The sequence below is a fragment of the Sitophilus oryzae genome, unplaced genomic scaffold, assembly GCF_002938485.1.
Source record: "Sitophilus oryzae breed Bouriz unplaced genomic scaffold, Soryzae_2.0 scaffold_494_pilon_pilon, whole genome shotgun sequence".
NCBI lineage: Eukaryota > Metazoa > Arthropoda > Insecta > Coleoptera > Curculionidae > Sitophilus > Sitophilus oryzae.
The window spans coordinates 1,382,651-1,404,692 of NW_022147078.1; the positions used below are offsets into that span (position 1 = coordinate 1,382,651).

Here is a 22,042-nt window from a genome sequence, read left to right on the forward strand (position 1 = left end):
AGGAAAATTGGAAACAGTCATTAGTGTCATTCCTGTCATTCTCCTCACGACAAGTATGGCCGCCTAGACAAAGATAGCATTGTTTTTGTCTAACTATTGTCTAACTTCACAGTTTAGAATTGACAGATTTCAGTTTCAGAGACAACTTCAGATTTGTTCTAGAACAAATTCGAAAATTGTGTCGAAAATATTCGACGCCATTTTAATTCATTCCGTTTAGTTTCGTTTTGGAAGTTCAATTTAATATTTCGGCTGAAATTTATAATTATAAAGGTAATAAAGTATATAAAATATATATTACATGAAGAATCCTGGAGAAAATGACGTTTCTGCCGTAGTAGGTATGTCCCATGTATATGAAAAATAGGTAGTAAATAAACACTGTTTTTACATTTTTTAGATGCAAGAAAATGGTGTTATAATCTCTTTGATCGGCGATTTTTTTGAAAATGGAAACAATTTACAGCAAGGTAAGATCATTTTTAACTATAGCCAACATCATTTATCTCCAATATGTGCGATTTATTGTCAATAATGCAATAAATCGGACTGATAATCTGATTATGTTATCCGACTAAAAGTCTCTTTTTGCTTCTTTTTGATTTATAAGCCAGGTCTCTTTGGGAATAATGGACGCTTTTTTAAACAGTATATTTATATTTTATACCTATTGATATTTTTACATTGTTAATTTTAGTATAAAAAAATTTGTTTTTCTGTTTTCAGGTTTTTGTATAAGGCTCCCGTTTTCATGTCCCTGTGTCCGTTTTCTGTCCTTGAAGTCTGCGAATACGTGTGTTTATTTACAAATTACTGTAAGTCATGCTTATACCTTAACTAATTTACGTTAAAAGTACATATAATTAACTAATTGGTATTGAAACAATACAATCCTCTATATTTTTATGTTTATTTAGTCACGTTGTTCCATACTTCAAATAAATATATGTGAATAAATTATTTTTTGGTTTTATTTATGAAAAGAAAAAATACAAAATACATTTGAACTGAAAGAGGGCCCGCCATTGAATAACCGGAAACGGAAATGAAAATTAAGCCATCATGTCCTTATCATGTCAACCTGTCAATTGGAAAATTAGTTCTCCAGACGACAACGAAGGCTTTCGGTGGCGTATCGTGTTTCCACGATTTAACACAGAGTTGACACTTCTTTCTAGTTAATTATTTTATGATCCCCACCCTAGAGAGGTTTTATGGTGGCTTTTCCGCCCGCCATGCATGAATACATGGATAGCATTATGCTCCTTCCTTAGTCTTCTTATTCAAAGGTCCCAATAAATATCGAACTGCTCTCTTTTGAAGTCTGAAAACACGATCAAATTTTGTTGCGCAGCAAGTACCCCAGAATGGAAGGGCATAACGAAGATGTGACTCAAAAAGGGCATAATAGGCTATCCTGCTAGAGGTTGAGACGTTAAGTTCCATGGAAACTTATCTTAGCGCAAAACAGGCAGCGCTTAGTTTCTTTGATAGAGCTTCGATGTGAAAGTCCCATTTTAACGAGTTTGGTTTGGTTTGGTTTCGACTTTCTTTTTCTACAACAAGTCCTAAAAATTTCACAGAGTCCACGACGTCAATAGTGTCAATATTAAGTACAAAAGGTTGTATAGTACTTTTATATGACAAAACTTTAGATTTTGATAGGTTGAGGCATAGGAGATTAGAATCGCACCAAAATTTAATGGTGCGTAAGTCACTGGATATAGTATCATATAGTGCCGTAACATCTGGGCCGCTCCAAGTGAAACTAGTATCGTCCGCAAAGAGGCAGATTTTACCGCTAATCAAATTTGCAATGTCGTTGATAAGCACCAAACAAAATAGGGCCAAGTACTGAACCCTGAGGGACACCACATTCTATAGGCTTACAAGAAGACATAGACGTATCAATCCTCACAAGCTGCCTTCTGTTGCCAAGATATGACTTAAGCCATTCGAGCGGCACTCCCCTGAAACCATAGTATTGCAATTTGTTAATTAAGATATTATGATTTACACAATCGAAAGCCTTAGAGAAATCGCAGAAAATTGTAGCTGTAGAGTGATGGTTATTCAGGCTAGAGTATACATTATTAAAAAGGGCGAACATAGCATCATTTGTGTAACTGATACTTAGAAATCCAAATTGATGGGTAGTAAGTATTTTATATTTAAGGAGAAAAGATAGAAACCTTTTGTTAACCAATCTTTCAATGATCTTAGATAATGTGGGCAGGAGTGCAATTGGGCGATAGTTCGAAGCTTCATCTTTATCTTCTTCTTTATACAGAGGAATTATTATTGCTGTCTTAAATCTTCATTTTAAGGGATTCTTTAAAAAATTTCAAATAACATTTTCTGTAGATTAAAATGGAGAAACGAGAAACTTATTCATCATTTTTAAAATTTACATGGGATTTCCTATATCCAGGTCGGCGATTCAATAAACAGTAAATATTCAAACAATCCTAAGTATTAAGAAACACTTTTATTATAATTTTACAACATAGTAACAGTCTTTTATCACACTAACCAACAACAAAACAAAACAAATAAATAACCAATTAAGATATTTATTATGATTAACAAGAAAGAAAATAACAAATTAATAAGTTTATTGGCTACCTAGTTAAAAATTCTGCTCTCAAAATACAGATAATTCAATATCCCAATATAAATAACATTTCAAAATTCATTTTTTTTAATTTATTTGGTCTCTATATAAGAACGAAATATTAATTTTGGGATTCAGTCTTCTTAGAGATCTCTGATTCTGAGCAATAATGAAGCTACTTGCAGTTGTCGCACTTTTGGTTGTCTCAACCCATTCAAGCCCTTTGGGCATGGGTTTCATGGGACCGCGTATACCATTCGACACCATGACTGACAGATTCGTGACCAATCCAGGTAAAACATTATTTTTTAAGATACCTAAATTAACAAAAATCATTATACAGGGTGAGTCAACGTTAAAGTTAATAGTTAGCTATTTGTTCCGATTTTTGTCTATTTTAACATATTCAGAGTGTTCAAAAAAACACATGCCATCTCTCATGTAAAATATGATTTATGTCTTACATCAACATAGGTCCAATCCTGCTTTATTTCATAGCTATAGAGGGTTAAATTCTTTTTTTTTCATTTATTTTAATTTTCTTCCAAGTGCTTTTAGTGATTTGAATGCGAATCACTAAAAGCACTTGGAAGAAAAGAATAATAAATAGAAAAAAATTGATGCTTTAACCCCCTGTAGCTAGGAAACAAAGCAGAATCGGACCTATGTTGGTATAAAAAATAAAACTAATGTTTCCGTGAAGAATCTCCCCACGATAGATTGTACATGTTTTTTGAAACACCCTGTATATTGAAGTAATCATTCGTCTCTATAAAATTCTCCTACCAAATTTGTGTATCTTTAAAAAAAACATATGTTATATTCTCCACGCTTTTTGGAGCACCCTGTATACTCAAAACTAATTTAAAATTGTGTATCTTAACATTCCATAAAACTTTTTTATTTAACATTTTTGCATAATTGTCAAAACAAATGAAATAATGACATTATCGTTGACTCACCCTGTACAGTGTGAATCAGTGAAATGGAATAAATTAAAGCACTTACAGATAAACTGTAACGAATACCAATATTCGTATTTTAAATGCATCACCCCGTTTATTTATTATTATTTTCGGATTCTTCAGAAAATTCTAGATCTAGATCTAGATCTTCAAAGGTTTTGGAAATATTATGTGGCAAACTAACTTATTTTACGATTGCAAATAAAATAACGCTAATCTGTGGTGTCTTTTGTTTCTAGAATTGATGGGAATGGACACTATGATGCCTTACAGGGACTTCAAACAAAAAGCTCACGATCTGACTGAAAAAGTGAAACAAGACGAGATACAAGACACTCTTCTGAATATGAAACAAAGCATGGGAGGCATGGGAATGACCATTATGGGAGGCCAAGACATCGGAATAGCTAAACGAATGGCCGAGGAACTAACTGGCAAAGCTGTGGATGCTGAGAAGGTCCAATTGGAAGAATCCATGCAACAAATTCAGAAAGACGTTGTTACAAACGAACGTGGAATCTTGGTGGAACCTCAAATTATAAAGGTAAATAATCATGAATTTCTTTTTTTTTCATGGACGTGTAAAAACAACGTGTATTTCAGCAAGTAGCCATCACTGATCTACAAAAAGGCCTGATGCAGCAAGATAACGACTTCATTTTGAGTACCAAAGAGCTGGAAGATACCTTAGAAGTAGGACTGAAAGCCCAGATGGTTATTGAAGGCGTCCAAAAGAACGAGATGATGTTGAAGAACCCCATAGCCTTCCCTATGGCCCAAAAAATGTCCATGGACTTCCAAATCCAGATTCAAAAGCTCATTGAAGAGAACAACATGGAAAGAACCAAAGCGTATGTCCCATCATAAAAAAATAACGCGTATAGTTCATATTTTAATTATTTTTAGAGCTATAACCCAAAGGGAATTTGAACTCAAACAGCTTCAATCTCAACTCAAGTTCCTTGACTTCCAAATGAAACAACTCAAAGTCCAAAAAACTCTGATGATGACTACTGAAGTGACCGGACAAGATTTGGTGATAGTCGAACAGCAACTCATCTTCCAAATGAAGAAACTGATGATGGAGGAATTGGCTCTTCAAACGGTGATCAAGGAGCTTCAGCAAGTGTTGATGAGCCAGCAGAAAGAAATCATGTTCGCTCAGCTTAAAGAGAGTGGTTTGGTGATGCGTCCTGACATGATGATGATGCGTCCTGATATGATGATGAGAATGATGAACATGAGGGATGTGCCAATGACAATGAGGGTTTAAAACTATAATTATGATAAAACTATTTTTCTTATTTAGAAATTGTAGTTTCCTAAGTGGTTTTAGCAATTGATTATGTTAGTTACATTGTTTTTGTTCTGTGTTTTGATGTAGTCAGTTTTTAATACCATTGATTTCATGGCAGTAATAAAAATATATATATTAACTGATATTTGAGTGTTATTGTTAATTATTGTTATTATATCGCTAGAACATACAGTATGTCCTAGGATTGTCTTTACGAGAGGGAACTTTTTGATTCTTGACATTTTGAGAAAAATGCACCCAAGCAGCATTTGGACGTCGGGACAACGTTGTGTCACGCGACCAAACGTCGGGGCGCAACGTCGGCACAACCTCGTGCCAACCCTAGTCTGCACTAGTTTGGAGAATAATTTTTGGGTTGAAACGACGTTGGATACCGACGTTGGCTAGCAGCCTAATTTAGTAAAATCCTAATTCACAGAAATACAAAACTATAACAATATGGCGTCTAAGTCGCGTTTTATCCTAAATTGGGATAATTATAGTAAAAATATTATTTTTATGATTTAGTTAGAGACATATGCCAGATGGCAGTAAAGGAAAACAAAACAAAAGTATTTAAGTATGGAGGATGTTTGAAGATCATAATTATTGAAACACTTTATCCGACTCTGTAACTCGCTACCCAAGGCAAAAAAGTTAAACGCAAACAATTTTATTGATAAATGTATTGTTTCTACTTTGAAAAATACCAATGGGCCTTAAAATTAAAGAAGTTTTAAAAAATTTCTTGAATTTTTTTTATAGTAAAATGAGAATAATTTATTTGCAGTCGAAAAAATTGTTTCCGCGTGTTGTTTAGGGTCAAATATTTCAAGTTAATGTATTCAAAAATCAGGAATTGCTATTTTAGGAACGAAACATTTTCTTATTCAACAACATGGCGGCTTTCACTTGCTGTTTTGGAGATTAAGATGGAGTAGTAGCAAGATTGCCTAATTTAGTCATCCTAGAGTCTAGCTTGTGCCGCCCTCTATATTCTAAATAAACGAGGGAGTAGATAAAGTATTGGTAATATGTCGATGTATATTTAAATTTAGTTTTATATGTACCTTTATTATGTCCCATTTTAATTAAGTTTTTTTTTATAAAAACAAAAACAGCACTGAACTGTCTGACTGAACAGAACAATGAAGTGAAAATTTAAGATTTAAGGTTATGGTTCAATACAGTTGCAAAAAGTTAGTGGCTCGACGTCCTACCAACGTTAGAATAGGTCCTGAAAGTGACGTAGGAAAACTCTTTATTGCCCAACGTTGTAACTACGTTGTCCGAATCACCTAAAGATCACTTAAGCAAAAAAGGTTAGAAGACAACGTTTATTCGATGTCGCAGAAGCTTTTACTTTGTTGTAGTACTAGTTCAACGTCGGCACAACGTTACAACAACGTTTACATTTATTTTAATACCCAAGGTAAGGAGCTAACTATTTTTTTTAACTAATCCAACGTTGTGTTTAGTAAACATTTGGTGGCAAGTCGTGAAAATGTTATTTGGGATTCGTCATTAAAATTTTTGCTTGTTCTAAAATGGTTAATCCTGTCTATACTATTCCATATTTCCATACCGTTTTAGAGAAAATTAAAAAAAACATGAGAATATATGGTTGAAAAAAAATTCTGTATTTTCGTGTTTTCTTTGATTTTCTCTAAAACGGTATGGAAATTTGAAAAACTATAAACGGGACAAGCAAAACTGAACATTTTAGAACAAGCAAAACTGAGGAATATGCATTTTTCTCAAAATGTCAGTAATAAAAGCATTCCCTTTTGTATACTGTAGATATAGATAGACAGAGACAATACCTAAGAGTACGGGCCAAGTAAATGAAGTCTAGGGCTTGACCTCGCCAAAATTTTTATCGATTGTCATTTCACAGCCGTCTTTAACGCCGGTTTTTTTTCGATCTTATGGTAGTATCATAAATCATGTCTTTCTTGTTGGAATAAATGTATAGAATTGTATGGAAACAAAATAAAAAAATAATTACACACCAAAATTTTATTAAGCGTTTTTATGAGAAAAAAATTATTATTTACTAAATAATTCAATATCACTGTTTGTATTCACACCAGTCGTGAGGACAGGGGCTTCCTTTGGGAGGGCCACATGGATTACAGGGAGGTGGAGGTTCATATATACCTACAGTGTGTTCACCTTAAAATAATAATAAAAACGTTGAATAATCATTAGAAATTTTTGAAGAAAAAAGATTACAGTTGAGGGTTGGAACCTTTAGTGTTACACAGCAAAATAAAATTACACTAAATCACCACAATACACCAAAAATAATCGTTTTCCTTCCATTAAATTTACGCATGAAATTGAGAACAACGACAGATTACCATTTCTAGATGTATTAGTTATTAGAAATACTAATAATTGCCTGGAATTTGATATCTATAGGAAAAATACCACCACACGCAGATATATTCCTAATGAATCACATCATAGTTTTGAACATAAAATGGCTAGTTTAAATTTCTTAGTTCATAGATTACTTAGTTTCCCACTTTCCAACGAAAGATATGAAATAGAAAGAGATTACATTAGGAATGTAGCTGAGTGTAATGGATATTCTCCTTCACTAGTTGATAAATTAATTAGAAAACGTAGGTATAGGTTAATGATTTCTGAAAATTCGACTTTTCAAGTGGAGAAAGATACGTCTAAATATTTTTCGATACCGTTTGATAGAGAGTTATCCCGTGGTCTAAAAGGAATTTTTAGGAATGTCAATTATATACTTGTGTATAGTGCTAATAATAAATTACAACAATTATTAGGTAATCCAAAAGATAAAACACCTCCACTGGAAAGGTCGGGTATTTATGATATTTCTTGTAAAGATTGTAATCAGAAATATGTTGGGCAAATTAGAAGATCAATATTAACTAGATTTAAAGAACATTTAGCTCAGATAGGATATGGTAGACCGGATAAATCTTGCGTTGCCGAACATATTGTTGATAAAGAACATTGTATAGATCTTAATAATTTAAAATTAATTAAACAAGTCTCAAATTACAGGCAAATAGATGTATATGAAAGCATCAGAATTAATAAATGCAAAGATAGTATGAACAGAGTCAACGGTCCAATTCCTTCAAGTTCTTTGTTCCTACTACTCTAGTGGCGGAAATCTAACTGTTACGCTCAGTGGGCTCTGACTCGGTTGGCTAGATTTTGCCACGCCCACTCGGTACTTACTGAGCGAGTATATAAACGCTCAACTTGTAGATTGTACTTTAGTTTATAATCATCTGCTGATGATGCTAACATGGTTAGCGAAACGCGCGTCCAGTGTAAAAGAAAAAAGTTTAAACATTTTTTTAAAGCAAAAAAAAAATCTTCGGGATCAAATCATTTGCGACATTACGAAACCCCCTACGTGAGACGGTTTAAGCTTGATTTTCATGCATCCGTTATCCGACGATACGATATTAATTTTATTGCTGGAATTTAAAGACAGCAATTTCTAAATTTATTGCATTTTCATGCCTCCGTTCATCGGATATACGATTTGCTTGAGATTGGTGTCGTTTTATATTTTCATTTTCATAACGATTTCGCGGTTTTATTTATAGTTTAAAAGCTAGTAACGTTTTCGAGAGAGAATTTATGGAAGCCGGTTCTTTAATATATCTTTTTCTATGCTCTCCGGAACAGAGAGCATACGCGAACAGAGAACGTTGCGTTCACTACTGCGCATCATATCTGTATTCAACATCTGTTCACTACTGCGCATCACAAATTCGCTCTGTATTTCAAGAACAAAGGAGCCTAGGACAAACCTATGTGTAGCATATTTAGTTTCATAAAAATGTAGCAAAGTAATGTGAAAATCGCATCACTGTATCTCTACTCATAAAAGAGAAATCTTATAAAACACACGAAACATAGAGATAGCCTGTACAGGTTGGGTCAAATTCGACGCTTTTAAATGAAAACACCCTTTTCTATAGGAGATAGACAAAAACTAATATCGGTGTTTGGAGCTCAATTTTCTTCAAAAACATGATGGTGAAAACCGCACATCAATCTGTTACCGTTTCGGGGTTACGGGGTGTTTTTCAAAAATGTGCATTTTTAACAAATTGCTGTAACTTTTTTGCTATGGAAAATTTTGTATTTCTATGAAAACATTTCCAAAGCACCTTTTTACGTAGAATTTAATGGGCTAAGTATAATTTTTTTAAAATTAATAGGTAATTTAAGAGTTATCAACAGGAAAATTGATTTTTTATTTGGGACACCCTCTATATTTTTAATTAACTGAAAAGAATTTAAAAATGCCAAAAATATAGCACACTTGATATTTTGTTATAATCCCCTTCGAAATACAGAATTTTTAAAAGTTTGCCACTTTTAACTAGTAGGCTTTGGACCCCTTATTGATGATGCCCTTAATGGAACTAGAAAACATATTTTTCCAGCAAGACGACGCACCGCCTCTGAACGCTGAAGTTATCAGCAAATTTTTGCAGCCGATATCAAAAATAATTAGATAGCTAACCAAGATCCCAGCCGTTGGCCATCGAGGCCGCCTGACTTAGTGCCCACGGATCTAATCCTATGGATATATTTTCGGAAGAATAAATGTTCCTTATTCTTCCGTATAATCTAGACAAGAATTAGAAATACTTAGCAGTTATGAGAGGGTATCTTTCACCCCCATTGAGTTAATGAATTCCGCGAGAAATGTTCAAAAACTACCCCGTCTGTACATAACAGAAGACGGTCGATATGTCGAACGCCTGTAGCAAAATCTCATGTCTTGGTTTGCTATTTATTTTTATTGTTATTAGATATAGTTTAAATGTGTTGATGTTGGTTAAATACATTTTAATTGTTAGAAAATTCTGCATCTCTCATAGCAAATATTATTTTCGTTTTAATTGAGGCTCACAGCTAGACTTTTTTGCATTACAGCCGGTGCCGTTCAAAGCCTACTTATTTAAAGCGGGCGAATTTTTATATACTCTATATCTCGAAGAGGAATCGAGCAAAATATCAAGTGTGTTATATTTTTGGAAAGGTAATTTTAAATTATTTTCAATACATTAAAAATATACAGGGTTTCCCATATAAAAAATCAAATTTTCTGTTGATAATTCTTAAATTATTAATTTTAAAAAAATTATACTTAAACCATTAAATTCTACGTAAAAAGGTGCTTTGGAAATGTTTTCATAAAAATACAAAATTTTCCATAGCAAAAAAGTTACAGCGATTTGTTAAAAATGCATATTTTTGAAAAACACCCCGTAACTCCGAAACGGTAACAGATATCGATATGCGGTTTTCACCATCACAAAAATTAAGCTCCAGACGCCGATATTAGTTTTTATCTATCTCCTATAGAAAAGGGTGTTTCCATTTAAAAGCGTCGAATTTGACCCACCCTGTACAGAAGTGATGCGCAGTTGTGAACCGCAGTAGTCTACTGGCAGCCAGAGGAGATGGTCAGGAGAGCACAGGAGAGCATAGCAAACAATATATTAAAGAACCAGCTTTTTTAACCAGTCCTTGTACTATTATATTTTTATTAAGGTTAGATTAAATTTGTCCTATAAAGGTTCCCTCAAAACCCTAAAAATCACAGTGTTGCCAAACCTTTTTTAATATCGTTAGCCAACAGGGGTACAGCATTGTCAAGCATGCACTGCTCAAAATCACTTAATTTCGGGATTCCCAGGTTTCTAGTAATACCATTCGGTCCCAGCAACAACGGACTAGAACAATACTTCAAATAAGGGTGAACTTTCGAACTGACATACGCTGTTTCTATGATATCCTGATGACCTGCATGTTTTAAACAGAACAAAAAAGAGTTTTTTTAACATAAAATGCACCTGTAAATAAAACAGAAGTACCTTGAATGGCTTTTATCAGAGATATTACAAATCTTGCAGCAGCAAATGCGCCTGACAAAGGAGTGCCTTCTGTGGATTTGGAGGCGCTTAGGTTTTCTTGGGCGTGCCTAACACTGGCAACAATGTCTTCTATTTCCTCCTACAAAAAAAAATAAAGAAAATTTTTACTTAAAGAATTTCAATTTATATACAGGGTGAATTTGAAATAAGTGCAAATATTTTTGGAGGTGGTAGTTTTCGAACCCAGGAAAATGTCTACATGAAATTTTTTTCTCACAAAAATGAAGTTAAAAGTCGTGCATTTTCTTTTAAATTTTCCTGGATATTTTAGAAAACTTTTTAGAACTGTTCGCCGCAAACATCACCATGGTATAATTTCTTAATCTCTGACATTACCATCGTTACGTCACTAAAAGGGGTGCAAATACAAAAAAAAAATCCGGTGGCTCTCAATTTTTTTTTTAATTTATCATTTATTATACAGGGTGTTTTAAAAAACATGTGCTATCTCTAGTGGGGAAATTCCTCACGTAAAAATAAGATTTATTTTTCAGATCAACGTAGGTCCGATTCTGCTTTGTTTCGTTGCTACAGGGTGTACAAGTCTTAATATTTTTTCGATTTATTTTTTCCCAATACTTTTAACGTTTCGAATGAAATTTTGAGGGTAAAAGTTACTATAAATGCGACGTATTTTAAAGGTAAAAAGTGTCGACATATTCACCAGGGACGTGCATATGGGTTATCACTGGAATATTTTTCTAAAAAAAGCATGTACGCCACTGACTTTTTTTCTCTTGTCAGAAAAACAGTGTAATGCCGATTAAAAATTGTCTTTTGAAATGTTGTCGATTTCAGCCTCAATGGTGAGATAAACGCAATTTTATTAATTTGCCTTGATCCAAGTCAATAGCAACCTTTTAAAAAAAATAATATTGTCAAGGTGTATGTAGCGCTAAACTGTATTAAGTACTGGTTGCCTACATTGTCGCAACGTGCCTGCGTGTCAAGAAACATGGCTAATTCATCAGAAAGTGAAAAAAAAGAATATTACAGAATTCTTTAGAACGTTCCAGAAACTCTCACCAGAGAGTATATAAAACTATATTATTATCTTAAATATCATTATTTTTTATTTGCTGTATGTTCGACTAATAGCTATTATAACTAATAGTAATAATATTTAATAATAAATTAGATTAAATATATATAAATAAATAAATAAATAAATAAATGCCTTTATTGTCAAAACATTTTTCAATTTGTGGACAAAGGTAAACTAACAAACAAAGTAAAAAAACAAGATACACAAACAAACAAACAAAAGATAATATAAAACATTATACAAATAATATTGTCAGTCTTATTGTTTAATATAAACATTTATTAATGTTTACAATGTCAAAGAACAAAAAAATAAAAATAATATTCAAAAATATTTAGCCAGTTTATAGCAAAATATCAATGACCTCTAAATAAATTAATTTCGATGTCATTAGTAAATATAGCAATAGCAAACATTAGACCAGTGTTTTCAAGATCAAATTCGATTTTCAATTCAAATATAATTCATTTACGGCGTAGAAAGCCTTGTCTAGTAAATAAGAGTTCAATGCTTTGCGAAATGAAAAAAATGATGTTATGGATTTGATTTCAAATGGCAGGTGATTGTGCATTTTTTTCGAGTTGTATAATATTGAACTTTTAACTAACTCTGAGCGTGGGGTAGGTAGATAAAGATCTTGCTCCGCGTTCCTGAGTGGATAAGTGTGAGATGGCCTTTCTTGAGAAGCTGATACATGTTTACGTATTAGGCAAACGGATTCAAATATAAATAAGGAAGGAAGAGTCAATATTTTTAATTCTCTAAAAAAGCCCCGGCAATGAGTTCTGCTGTTTAGTCCCAGTGAATATCGAACAGCTCTCTTCTGGAGCTTGAAAATGCGGTCAAATTGAGCCGCACAACACGTACCCCAGAATGGAAGGGCATACCTGAGGTGCGACTCAAAAAGTGCATAATAAACAGTTCTAGCCACTGACAAGTTAAGCTCCTTAGAAACAGACCTTAATGCAAAACAGGCAGAGCTCAATTTTTTCGACAAAGCTTCGATATGTATGTCCCATTTCAGAGAATTGTCCACAACAAGCCCTAAGAATTTTACGGATTTTACGACGTCAATGGTGGTGTTGTCAAGTACAAAAGGCTGCAACGAGTTTTTATACGACAAAGCCTTAGTTTTAGAAATGTTGAGACTCAGGAGGTTCGAATCGCACCAAGATTTAATGGTGATTAAGTCATTTGATATAATCCTATGAAGTGCCGCGATGTCCTTGTTGCTCCAAGTGAAGCTAGTGTCGTCCGCAAAAAGACATATTTTGCCACTGATGTTTATGTTAGCAATGTCGTTAATAAAAAGAAGAAACAAAATAGGGCCTAGTACTGAGCCTTGTGGTACTCCACATTCTATTGGCTTGCTAGAAGACAACGTGGTATCCACCCTCACTTCTGTTGCTCAGATACGACTTAAACCATTCGAGAGATGATCCCCTGAACCCATAGTGCTGCAGTTTATTAATTAGGATCTTATGATTTACACAATCGAACGCCTTAGAAAAATCACAGAAAATTGTTGCTGTAGAATGATGGTTGTTTAGGCTGGAGTAAACTTTATTAAGGAGGGAAAACATAGCGTCATTTGTGGACTTGTTGCTTAGAAATCCAAATTGACATTCAGTAAGTATTTTGTACTTAAACAGAAAAGATACCAGCCTGCTTTTAACCAACCTTTCTATGATCTTAGATAGCGTTGGAAGGAGTGCAATTGGGCGATAGTTAGAAGCTTCATCTTTGTCTCCTCCTTTGTGCAGTGGAATGATTATTGCCGTCTTAAGACATTTTGGAAAAATACCATTTTGGAACGACATGTTTATTAAAGTTGTTAGGTGATTCAGAGTGCTTTCTGGCAGATTCGAAAACATTTTTAAAGTTAGCCCGTCGGTCCCAGAAGAGGATTTATTTTTGATGGTATTAATTGTACTGCGAAGCTCTTCAAGAACTACGGGCGAAAAAAAGAAACTGTGTAAGTTTACATTATCATTAGAGAGATAAGAAAGTGGATCATGAGGAGGACATATGGTGTTAGTTAAGTTTTTCGCTACATTTACAAAGTAATCGTTAAGGTTCTCAGGCGAGGTAGAGATATTGCTAGACGAAGAAGCTTTGTTTCTTAACTCATTCACAATAGACCATGTTTCCTTAGCAACATTACCAGAATTGACTATTCTCCCATTATAATAAAGGTCCTTAGCGGCTCTTATAGTCTTATGATAAATTTTTCTGTATAGTATAATATAGTATAATTTATTAATTTTATTTTTAATATAATTTTATTAATTGTGATTAATAAAATTGTGTTTATCTCATCAAGGAGGCCGAATTGAACAAAATATCAAGAGATAACTTTTAACTGGCATTAAAGGGCCTACAAAATTTTGATATCAAAAAGAAAAAAGTCAGTGTCGTACATGTTTTTTTTTTTAAATATTCCAGTGATAACCCATATGCACGTACCTGATGCATTTATTAACACTTTTTTAGCATTAACTTACGTTGGTAAATTCAGCACAGGGCTTGGCTTGAGACACAACAGGTACAATAGTTTCAGTGGAATTTCCTCCAATGACAGGCACAGTGACACATTCAGGTTCCAAGCCCTGCATTTGGGCTACGAAAGTGTTGGCCCTCACAGTGTCCAGCGCTGTGATTCCGAAAACACCGTTGGGATTATAACTGCTGCCTTTCTTCATCAATTCGCTGGCCATTGGTACTATGCTATTAATAGGATTGGTTCCTATGGCTACCATGGCCTTGGGACAATTTCTGGCGATTTCCTGTACGATGTCCTTCACTATGACGGAGTTGTGATCCCAGACTTTGTCCGGGGTTAGTGAATCAACGCCTTGAGCTGCTGCTAGGACTACGACGATTTTGGAATTCTAAAATTGTTTAATTTAATCGTTTACTAATTAAGAGTCTAAAATCTAAAACAACTTTATAGGTCCGCACTGTATTCAGGAAACTTCGGCAGAATATTCTGCAGATAAAAATAAGTAAAAAAGTTCGTATAAATGTATGCCCTAAAATGCTTAGTTTCGGAGATACAGGGTGAAGAAGTTACTTTTATATTTGAATTTTTTCCAAATAATTTCTGAAATAACGGCAATATTTCGATAAAAATTGGTGTCTGGGAGTTTTTTGACATAAAAAAATTGATTTTGATGTCAAAATGGCTCCTATTTGTAGGGGGCGCTACCTATATGTGTTTTAATCTTTGAATAAGAAGACTAAGGAAGGAGCATATCAAAAATCTTAGGTACACCGCGATGGGCCTCAAATATGGCCGACTTAAATTCCGGTTTATCAGTGTCGTTCTAATTTTATTTAAAAAATGTAAAACTATGATGTAGAGTAGACGTGGGGTAGACTCAATAATTTGTTGTTTTATTTTACGTTGTGAATAAATGTTGGTAGTTATTAAAATTGTTATAAAAATATATAATTGTAATAAAAATAGATAAGTTATAATAAGTATTTATTAACACAAACATCCGATAAGCTACTGAAGCAGGTAAGTCAAATTAACGTATCTAAATTCTTTGACATCTAATCTTTGACAAGTAATAAATAAAAGCTAAAATGCAAGAAAAATATATAATTTAGTTAATTTAAGTGAATTTCATAAATGATCGGTTTACTACACGTATGTATATTATATAGTCACTTACTAGCGAAAAGTTGTTCCATTATTTCACTCAATTTTTGCCGAGATCTACCGCACGCTACACAACCAACTATTTTAGAGTCTTTTTCGATAAATCGCGATAGTGTCACTGTTAATTTAAGTTCTGCCACAATTTCCATCTAGATTTACTACCTTTATACAACTATCAGTAGTAGAATAAATAATAAATAACATAAAATAAGCTCCGTAAAGACTGACAAATCCACAAAATTTCAAATCAAATTCAAATGTGTCAAATGAATCGTCAAACAGAACTGTCAAGGATCCCCACCCTAGAGAGTTTTTATGGTGCCTTTTCCGCCCACCATGCATGAATACATGGATAGCATTATGCTCCTTCCTTAGTCTTCTTATTCAAATATTGTGCCTATCATCATCCTGCATAAACACGTAGAATGGAAGTCGAATTTGTTATCATTGAACAGTGAAAACAGAAACTGTTAGTCCACAGTTATTTGTATCAAAAACGAATGAAGAAACATGTTTTGTTTTTGTTTAGTTTGGTTTTTATTAAATGAACCGTGAGTTTAAATGCCTTGTATTAATGCCCTCAATTAACCGAATAATTACTAAAAATATATTAGTTAAAAAAATGTATTTTTGCATAAAAAACAATATTATTAAAATAAGCTAGATAAGTGTATTTTAATTGATTATTGTCTTTGCTTCTGGAATGAAAATTGTCTTTATTTTCAGTTGATCTAATCCAACGCGAATAAAAGTATTTAAAAATATTTGTTTCTGATTTTTTGGCGATTTTCAGATTTTTTCTGTATATATGTATTATATTTTCTTGTATGTATTCCATAATGTGAATATTGTATTTTTTTTCCTTATTAAGAACACTTTACCATCATTTTAAAAATTTATTTTACATGGGCGTATGTATACTATTCGTTCGGAAATAAATTTATTATTATTATAACAAAAAGGCCTATCTCTATTAAACAACTAAAAAGAAATTATTTATTAGAATTTACGCACAGTTTATCTTCAGAACGTTTCCTCAATGTCTCCGTTTAAGTGTTAATACAAAAACACTATTAAAAAATTAAAGACTTTACATTTATTGGTCGAATAAAGTAAGTGATTTTCTTTAAATTGCTCTCCTGAAAAGTAGCAAGGATCGAGATACGCCTTTTCGTCATAAAGCCGACGATATAATGAAATAAAAAATTATTCATCGTTTGTTAATATTACCTGTAAAGCAATTTGTAAGTTATCTTTTCCATGAAAAGAAGATACTTTACATTTAGTGTCGATATGACTCAGTTCCAAACCAAGACCTGTTGCAGTGTTTTTCAGATCATGAACACACAATTCATCAATTAGGGGAGACTGTTTCAACATCAGACATAACGCTTGACCAATTTTACCTTAAATATCATCCTCTACGTTACTTTTGTATAAAAAAAGCTGTTATTTCTCTTTACCAGCTGCTCCGACAACAGTAACCTTCATAGAACTACTCCCAGAACTGTAATTTTTGCTAAATATTTTCCTAAATCTCAACAAATCAATAGGGTTTACATATTTCTGGATAATAATTTGTTTTAAGAATGACATTGTTAGTAGATTCACTAAAAATTTTTAGAACTTATTTGTCATTGTTACAGAAAAGTGACGTTAATATTAAGCCAGATAAGCTAAAAAAGTAATTGTTTTGATGACAAAGATGTCAATTTATTATGCAGGTAAACAAATAGATATCGATATACAGAGCGTCCCGATTTGATGCTCTCTAAGAGACAAACGATGCATTTTTGTATATTAGAGGTAACTTGTTGTACAGGGTGAGTCAACGATAGAGTAAAGTCCATTATCTCATTTGTTTTGAGGTTTACAAAAAAGTTTTAAATATAAAAGTTATAGGGAAGGTTAAGATACACATTTTAAAATTATTATAGAGTATACAGGGTGCTTCAAAAAAGTGTGGCGAATATAACATATTTTTTTTAAATGCAACACCCTATGTTTTATTTTATTTTTAGATTCTGCGCAAAATTCCATAACTTTTTTATATATAATATTATATACCTAAAATTAATAGTTTTTGTAATATTTAAATTTGTTTAAACAAATGTTAAATTGCAGTGTGGTAAAAAATTGTCAGTGGTACCATTGTTTCTGAAGTTGGAATACCAAAATTTGGTATGAGAGTTCTATAGAGATTAAAAAGAAGATATATGTTAAGATATTTTAGTTAAATGCTACAGGATGTTCAAAATATATTTATAAATTTCAACTACTTAAAATTAAAAAATCTAAAATTTTTTAAATGGCTATATATTTTGATTTTTTCTGATATATTTTTTTGATTTTTTCTGATATTTTTTTTTATTTATTTTTCCCTATATATTTTGATTTTTTCTGATAGATTTTGCAAAGCTCTTCAACTTTTATTAAGTATGTCATATACCTATTTTTAATAATTTGCGATTTATTCCAATTTTTTCTATTTTTACCCATATCTTTAATACAATTACGCTATAACATCATAGTTACCATACAAAAAATAATAATTATTATCAAAATTTCATATGTCTGTTAAGCAAGTTAAGAACAAAAGGTGAATTTTAGTTTAATTTGTTGTAATAAGTATAAATGTTAGAGGTAGAGGTAATAGTTTCAGATTTTTCTGAAAATGGATTAGTCAATGTGACTGATATACACGAACAAGCCAAAATAAACATATTTTTTGGTTCAGTACTATATACTGAACCAAAAAATATGTTTATAGTACTTTGCTAAGTACTACAAGAATAGATGTAGATTATCTAGAAAACATTTTCATATTATATTATATTATAATATTTTCAGTGTGTAATATGGGACGGTTTTGTGGCAGTAGTAATATTGGCTTTACGAAATGAATTATAAACCAGAATTGCTACGAGAACAAAAACTTTACTGTATGTCGGAGAAAATTTCAATATCAGTAGTCGTCAACAATAAAGTAATCTAGTTAGCATTACCATAATATATTTTGAACACCCTGTAGCATTTAACTAAAATATCTTAACATATCTTCTTTTTAATCTCGATAGAACTCTCATACCAAATTTTGGTATTCCAACTTCAGAAACAATGGTACAACTGACAATTTTTTACAACATTGCAATTTAACATTTGTATAAACAAATTTAAATATTACAAAAACTATTAATTTTAGGTATATAACATTATATATAAAAAAGTTATAAAATTTTACGCAGAATCTTAACCTTCCCTATAACTTTTGTATTTAACATTTTTTTCTAAACCTCGAAACAAATAAGATAATGGACTTTACTCTATCGTTGACTCACCCTGTACAATGAACTTATTTTCATTCCAAAAATACGTATTAGTTCTATGTCCACAAAATATTGAAACACCCTGTACATGCCCCCATCTAATTTTTATCGAAATTACTCCAGACTGACACACTCTGTATAATATACAATATTATCTAAAAAAAAAGGCGTCAGCGAGGGCTATGAAATGAAAATCGCTATCATTTTATACCGGGTGTGTCTCAAAAGTGGCTCACCCCTATAACTTTTTTATCGTTTCAGATAAAAAAAAAACGGGATTTGGTATGTTAGTATATGACATCAATTAGGATTAATTGACGTATTCAATTGTTTTTGGTCACTTCCTGTTTTACCGGAAATTACTACAACTTTTGATTTATTAAACTATTTTATTAAATGGCACCCTCTGTATATTTTCTATCGACTATTGACATACGATATGTTATTCTTGACATATCATATGCGAACCATATGCGAAAATGTCAAAAGTTGACATATGATATGTCATTTTATTCAGAGTGACATTTTCTATCGAATAAAGTAAAAAAATGTCAATCAATCCTAATTTATGTCATATACTAACATACCCAAATCTAGTTTCTCTATCTGAAAATATAAAAGCCTTTAAACAAGGATAAAAGTCATAGGGATGAGCCTCTTTCGAGACACACCCGGTATATAAAATTATATGGGGAATGTCATCGATGTTCATTTCTAAAGCAACTGGACGCCGCTTTTTTTTCATCATACGATACTTCTTGTTAAGGAAATAAAGATTAAATAAATGTTTTTAGAGAAATAAAAATTACCTATATAAAATAAAAATATAATTTTTGCATTTTATTTTAATTCTTATTTAAAAAAACACAGTAAAATTACTTTAGCTCAAACACAAGTTAATTTAAGTGTTAAAAAAATATGTTTTGCAATAAAAAGGCAATTCCCTGTTGCTTAATCAATCTACGAACTTATAAATCACAATTATAATCAATTAAAAAAGTCCTAACAGTTCATAATTACTTGATTAACACTACAAAAGGTTTATTAATCTTTTTATATGCCTTTTATCTTACATTTAAAAAAATATCTAAGAAAAAATCGCCTCATTATGTTATTTTCTCAGCTTGTAAATAACATTTTAACCCTTACCTATGATAACAAGACCCAATTCAATTTTTCGTCAATAATTATCCTCGAGAAAAACAACAATATTTATCTCTTGGAATAGCAACAAATTCATATAAAAAGAAGAATTTCCTTTAACAAAGACATAGTAGTATTCAGTACATCACTTGAAGCATTACTATAATAGAGCATCAAGATGAAAGTCTTCGTTTTGCTGGGTTTGGTTGCCTTAGCCCAATCTGTACCTTTTAGGTACGATTTCAGCTCAAGATTGGGCAAAATTGGATGGAATCCTTCATGGTCTGACCAAGAACGTTCCTGGGAAACTTCTGACTACAAATTGAGAGACTCGTGTGGTCCATTGTGTGATTTATCAAGAAGAAACTTTGTAGAATCCCCTTTTTATGGGACTACTCCCAGTTGGAGGCTAAAATCTGACATTTCTGGCCGTTTGTATGGAGGAATTGACTCTTGTGGACCATGGTGTGATGTAACAAGAAGAAACTTCGTAGAATCACCTTACAGGCTTGACTTTTATGGTACCAATCCATCTTGGAAGCTAAGATCTGACATTTCTGGTCGTTTGAATGGAGGAATTGACTCTTGTGGATCATGGTGTGATATAACAAGAAGGAACCTCGTACAATCTCCTTACAGGCTTGACTTTTATGGTACCACACCCAGTTGGAGGCTAAGATCTGACGTTTTTGGAGGTGTCGAAACCAGAAAACCTCTAGCTGAAGATTTATCAAGAAGAATCGTTAAAGAAGTTATAGCTGATAGAAACTCAAAAATCGAAGAAGGTATTCTTGACTTAGCTAGAGCACAACGACTTGAAGAATCCAGAAGGGACTTCAAATCAGGAAGAGCTCTTGAAGGTGTCAAGGAAGAATTGAAGGAAAAACAGTCTAGGTTAGATCTTGAGAATCTGAGACGTGCTGAGCAGTTCAAAGATACCATTGAGGTTGCCATTGAAGCTCAGTTAGCTAGTGACAGAGTTGACAAATTGGAAGGAAGAAATACCAAGACATCGGCTCAAGAGAATGAAGTTTTTGAAGCTAGGCTTCGTAAATTGATTGACAGGTGTACCATTGCTGAAATTCAAGGGTAAGTTGATTTTTTAAACCAGCCTAACTTTGTCTCTTCTTTTTTCATTCTAAATTAATATACTGGCTGTCCAAAATTAAAAAAATAACCATCAAATGTCACAATACTTGACGTAATTTTTCCAGAGAAATCACGAAACAACAGAAAAACATCAGGCAACTCGACGAACAGGAAATCTTCTTGGATGAACAAAAACAGCAGTTGGAAGCTCAGAAAACCATACTCAGAGAAAGGGGTCAGGTAGGGCAAGCTGAGGAGCTCAGAGCAGCTGAACAAAGAATCAGAGAAGAAGAAAGACGTCTTACTTCCGAGAAAAACGCTAGGTACGTTTCTAATATACAGGGTGTACATTAAAATACTTGATATTAATTATTTTTTCGTGTTTAAATTCCAGATTTTTGGTAATCAGACTGTTGAGAAGAGCCCTCTACGAACAGGAGAGCAGACTACAAAGAGACTCTTGGACTCGGGATGCTAGGGAAGAGATTGCTGATCAGAGAAGAGATTTTGGAAGATCTTCATGGGGTTCAGACAGATGGAATCCTCTGAACTCATGGGGTACTGGCTATTCTGGACTCAGATACGCTTAATGAGAGTGTTATTTTGATATTTTGTAATCGAATTAATGTATTAGTGTTAAATAAAGAATGAGCAAGAATATAAAATATCGTTGTTTTATTATTATTATACAGGGTCCGGCAATAGTGCGTCGGGCATCTGTATCTCTTACAAAACAAACAAAAATATTTTAACTTCTATAGGGTGGCTCAAAAAATTGAAAGTGAATCGGGATGTTTTTTTTTAATGGAACACCCTGTATATTATTGCATTTTTGACCTCCTTTCAGATCATTTTACATAATTCTAAAAAATAATAAGAGTAAATATACTTCGATAGTTTCAGAGATATTAATAAATTAATAAAAAATATATATTTTTCAGT

The 22,042-nt window shown here is 32.6% G+C and overlaps 3 protein-coding genes across 3 annotated transcripts; 2 read left to right on the plus strand and 1 right to left on the minus strand.

Moving 5' to 3' along the window:
- The first annotated feature begins 2,725 nt into the window (after positions 1-2,725).
- On the plus strand, positions 2,726-5,021 carry LOC115886606. Its single transcript, XM_030905844.1, has 4 exons — positions 2,726-2,907; positions 3,819-4,123; positions 4,183-4,430; positions 4,486-5,021. The coding sequence occupies exons 1-4, from the start codon at positions 2,784-2,786 to the stop codon at positions 4,850-4,852; spliced, it is 1,044 nt and encodes a 347-aa protein (XP_030761704.1). The 5' UTR covers positions 2,726-2,783; the 3' UTR covers positions 4,853-5,021.
- Positions 5,022-6,880: 1,859 nt separating this feature from the next.
- LOC115886577 (malate dehydrogenase-like) lies at positions 6,881-17,384 on the minus strand. The gene is made up of 6 exons (XM_030905807.1): positions 17,006-17,384; positions 16,773-16,948; positions 14,380-14,766; positions 10,771-10,909; positions 10,511-10,699; positions 6,881-7,051 (listed from the first exon to the last, which is right to left on the minus strand). The coding sequence occupies exons 1-6, from the start codon at positions 17,136-17,138 to the stop codon at positions 6,948-6,950; spliced, it is 1,128 nt and encodes a 375-aa protein (XP_030761667.1). The 5' UTR covers positions 17,139-17,384; the 3' UTR covers positions 6,881-6,947.
- A 2,595-nt stretch (positions 17,385-19,979) lies between these two features.
- LOC115886575 (caldesmon-like) lies at positions 19,980-21,765 on the plus strand. The gene is made up of 3 exons (XM_030905806.1): positions 19,980-21,100; positions 21,226-21,423; positions 21,495-21,765. The coding sequence occupies exons 1-3, from the start codon at positions 20,190-20,192 to the stop codon at positions 21,688-21,690; spliced, it is 1,305 nt and encodes a 434-aa protein (XP_030761666.1). The 5' UTR covers positions 19,980-20,189; the 3' UTR covers positions 21,691-21,765.
- The last annotated feature ends 277 nt before the right edge of the window (positions 21,766-22,042 follow it).

Excerpts from the sequence above, each read along its gene's own strand:
- LOC115886575 (XM_030905806.1), top strand. The coding sequence starts at position 20,190 with ATGAAAGTCTTCGTTTTGCTGGGTTTGGTTGCCTTAGCCCAATCTGTA. Across the intron at positions 21,101-21,225 it reads ACCATTGCTGAAATTCAAGG|AGAAATCACGAAACAACAGA; the intron begins GTAAGTTGATTT and ends TAATTTTTCCAG. Across the intron at positions 21,424-21,494 it reads ACTTCCGAGAAAAACGCTAG|ATTTTTGGTAATCAGACTGT; the intron begins GTACGTTTCTAA and ends TTTAAATTCCAG.
- LOC115886606 (XM_030905844.1), top strand. The coding sequence starts at position 2,784 with ATGAAGCTACTTGCAGTTGTCGCACTTTTGGTTGTCTCAACCCATTCA. Across the intron at positions 4,124-4,182 it reads TGGAACCTCAAATTATAAAG|CAAGTAGCCATCACTGATCT; the intron begins GTAAATAATCAT and ends CGTGTATTTCAG. Across the intron at positions 4,431-4,485 it reads AACATGGAAAGAACCAAAGC|AGCTATAACCCAAAGGGAAT; the intron begins GTATGTCCCATC and ends AATTATTTTTAG.
- LOC115886577 (XM_030905807.1), bottom strand. The coding sequence starts at position 17,138 with ATGTCATTCTTAAAACAAATTATTATCCAGAAATATGTAAACCCTATT. Across the intron at positions 16,949-17,005 it reads TACTGTTGTCGGAGCAGCTG|GTAAAATTGGTCAAGCGTTA; the intron begins GTAAAGAGAAAT and ends ATGATATTTAAG. Across the intron at positions 14,767-16,772 it reads ACTTACAAATTGCTTTACAG|AATTCCAAAATCGTCGTAGT; the intron begins GTAATATTAACA and ends AAACAATTTTAG.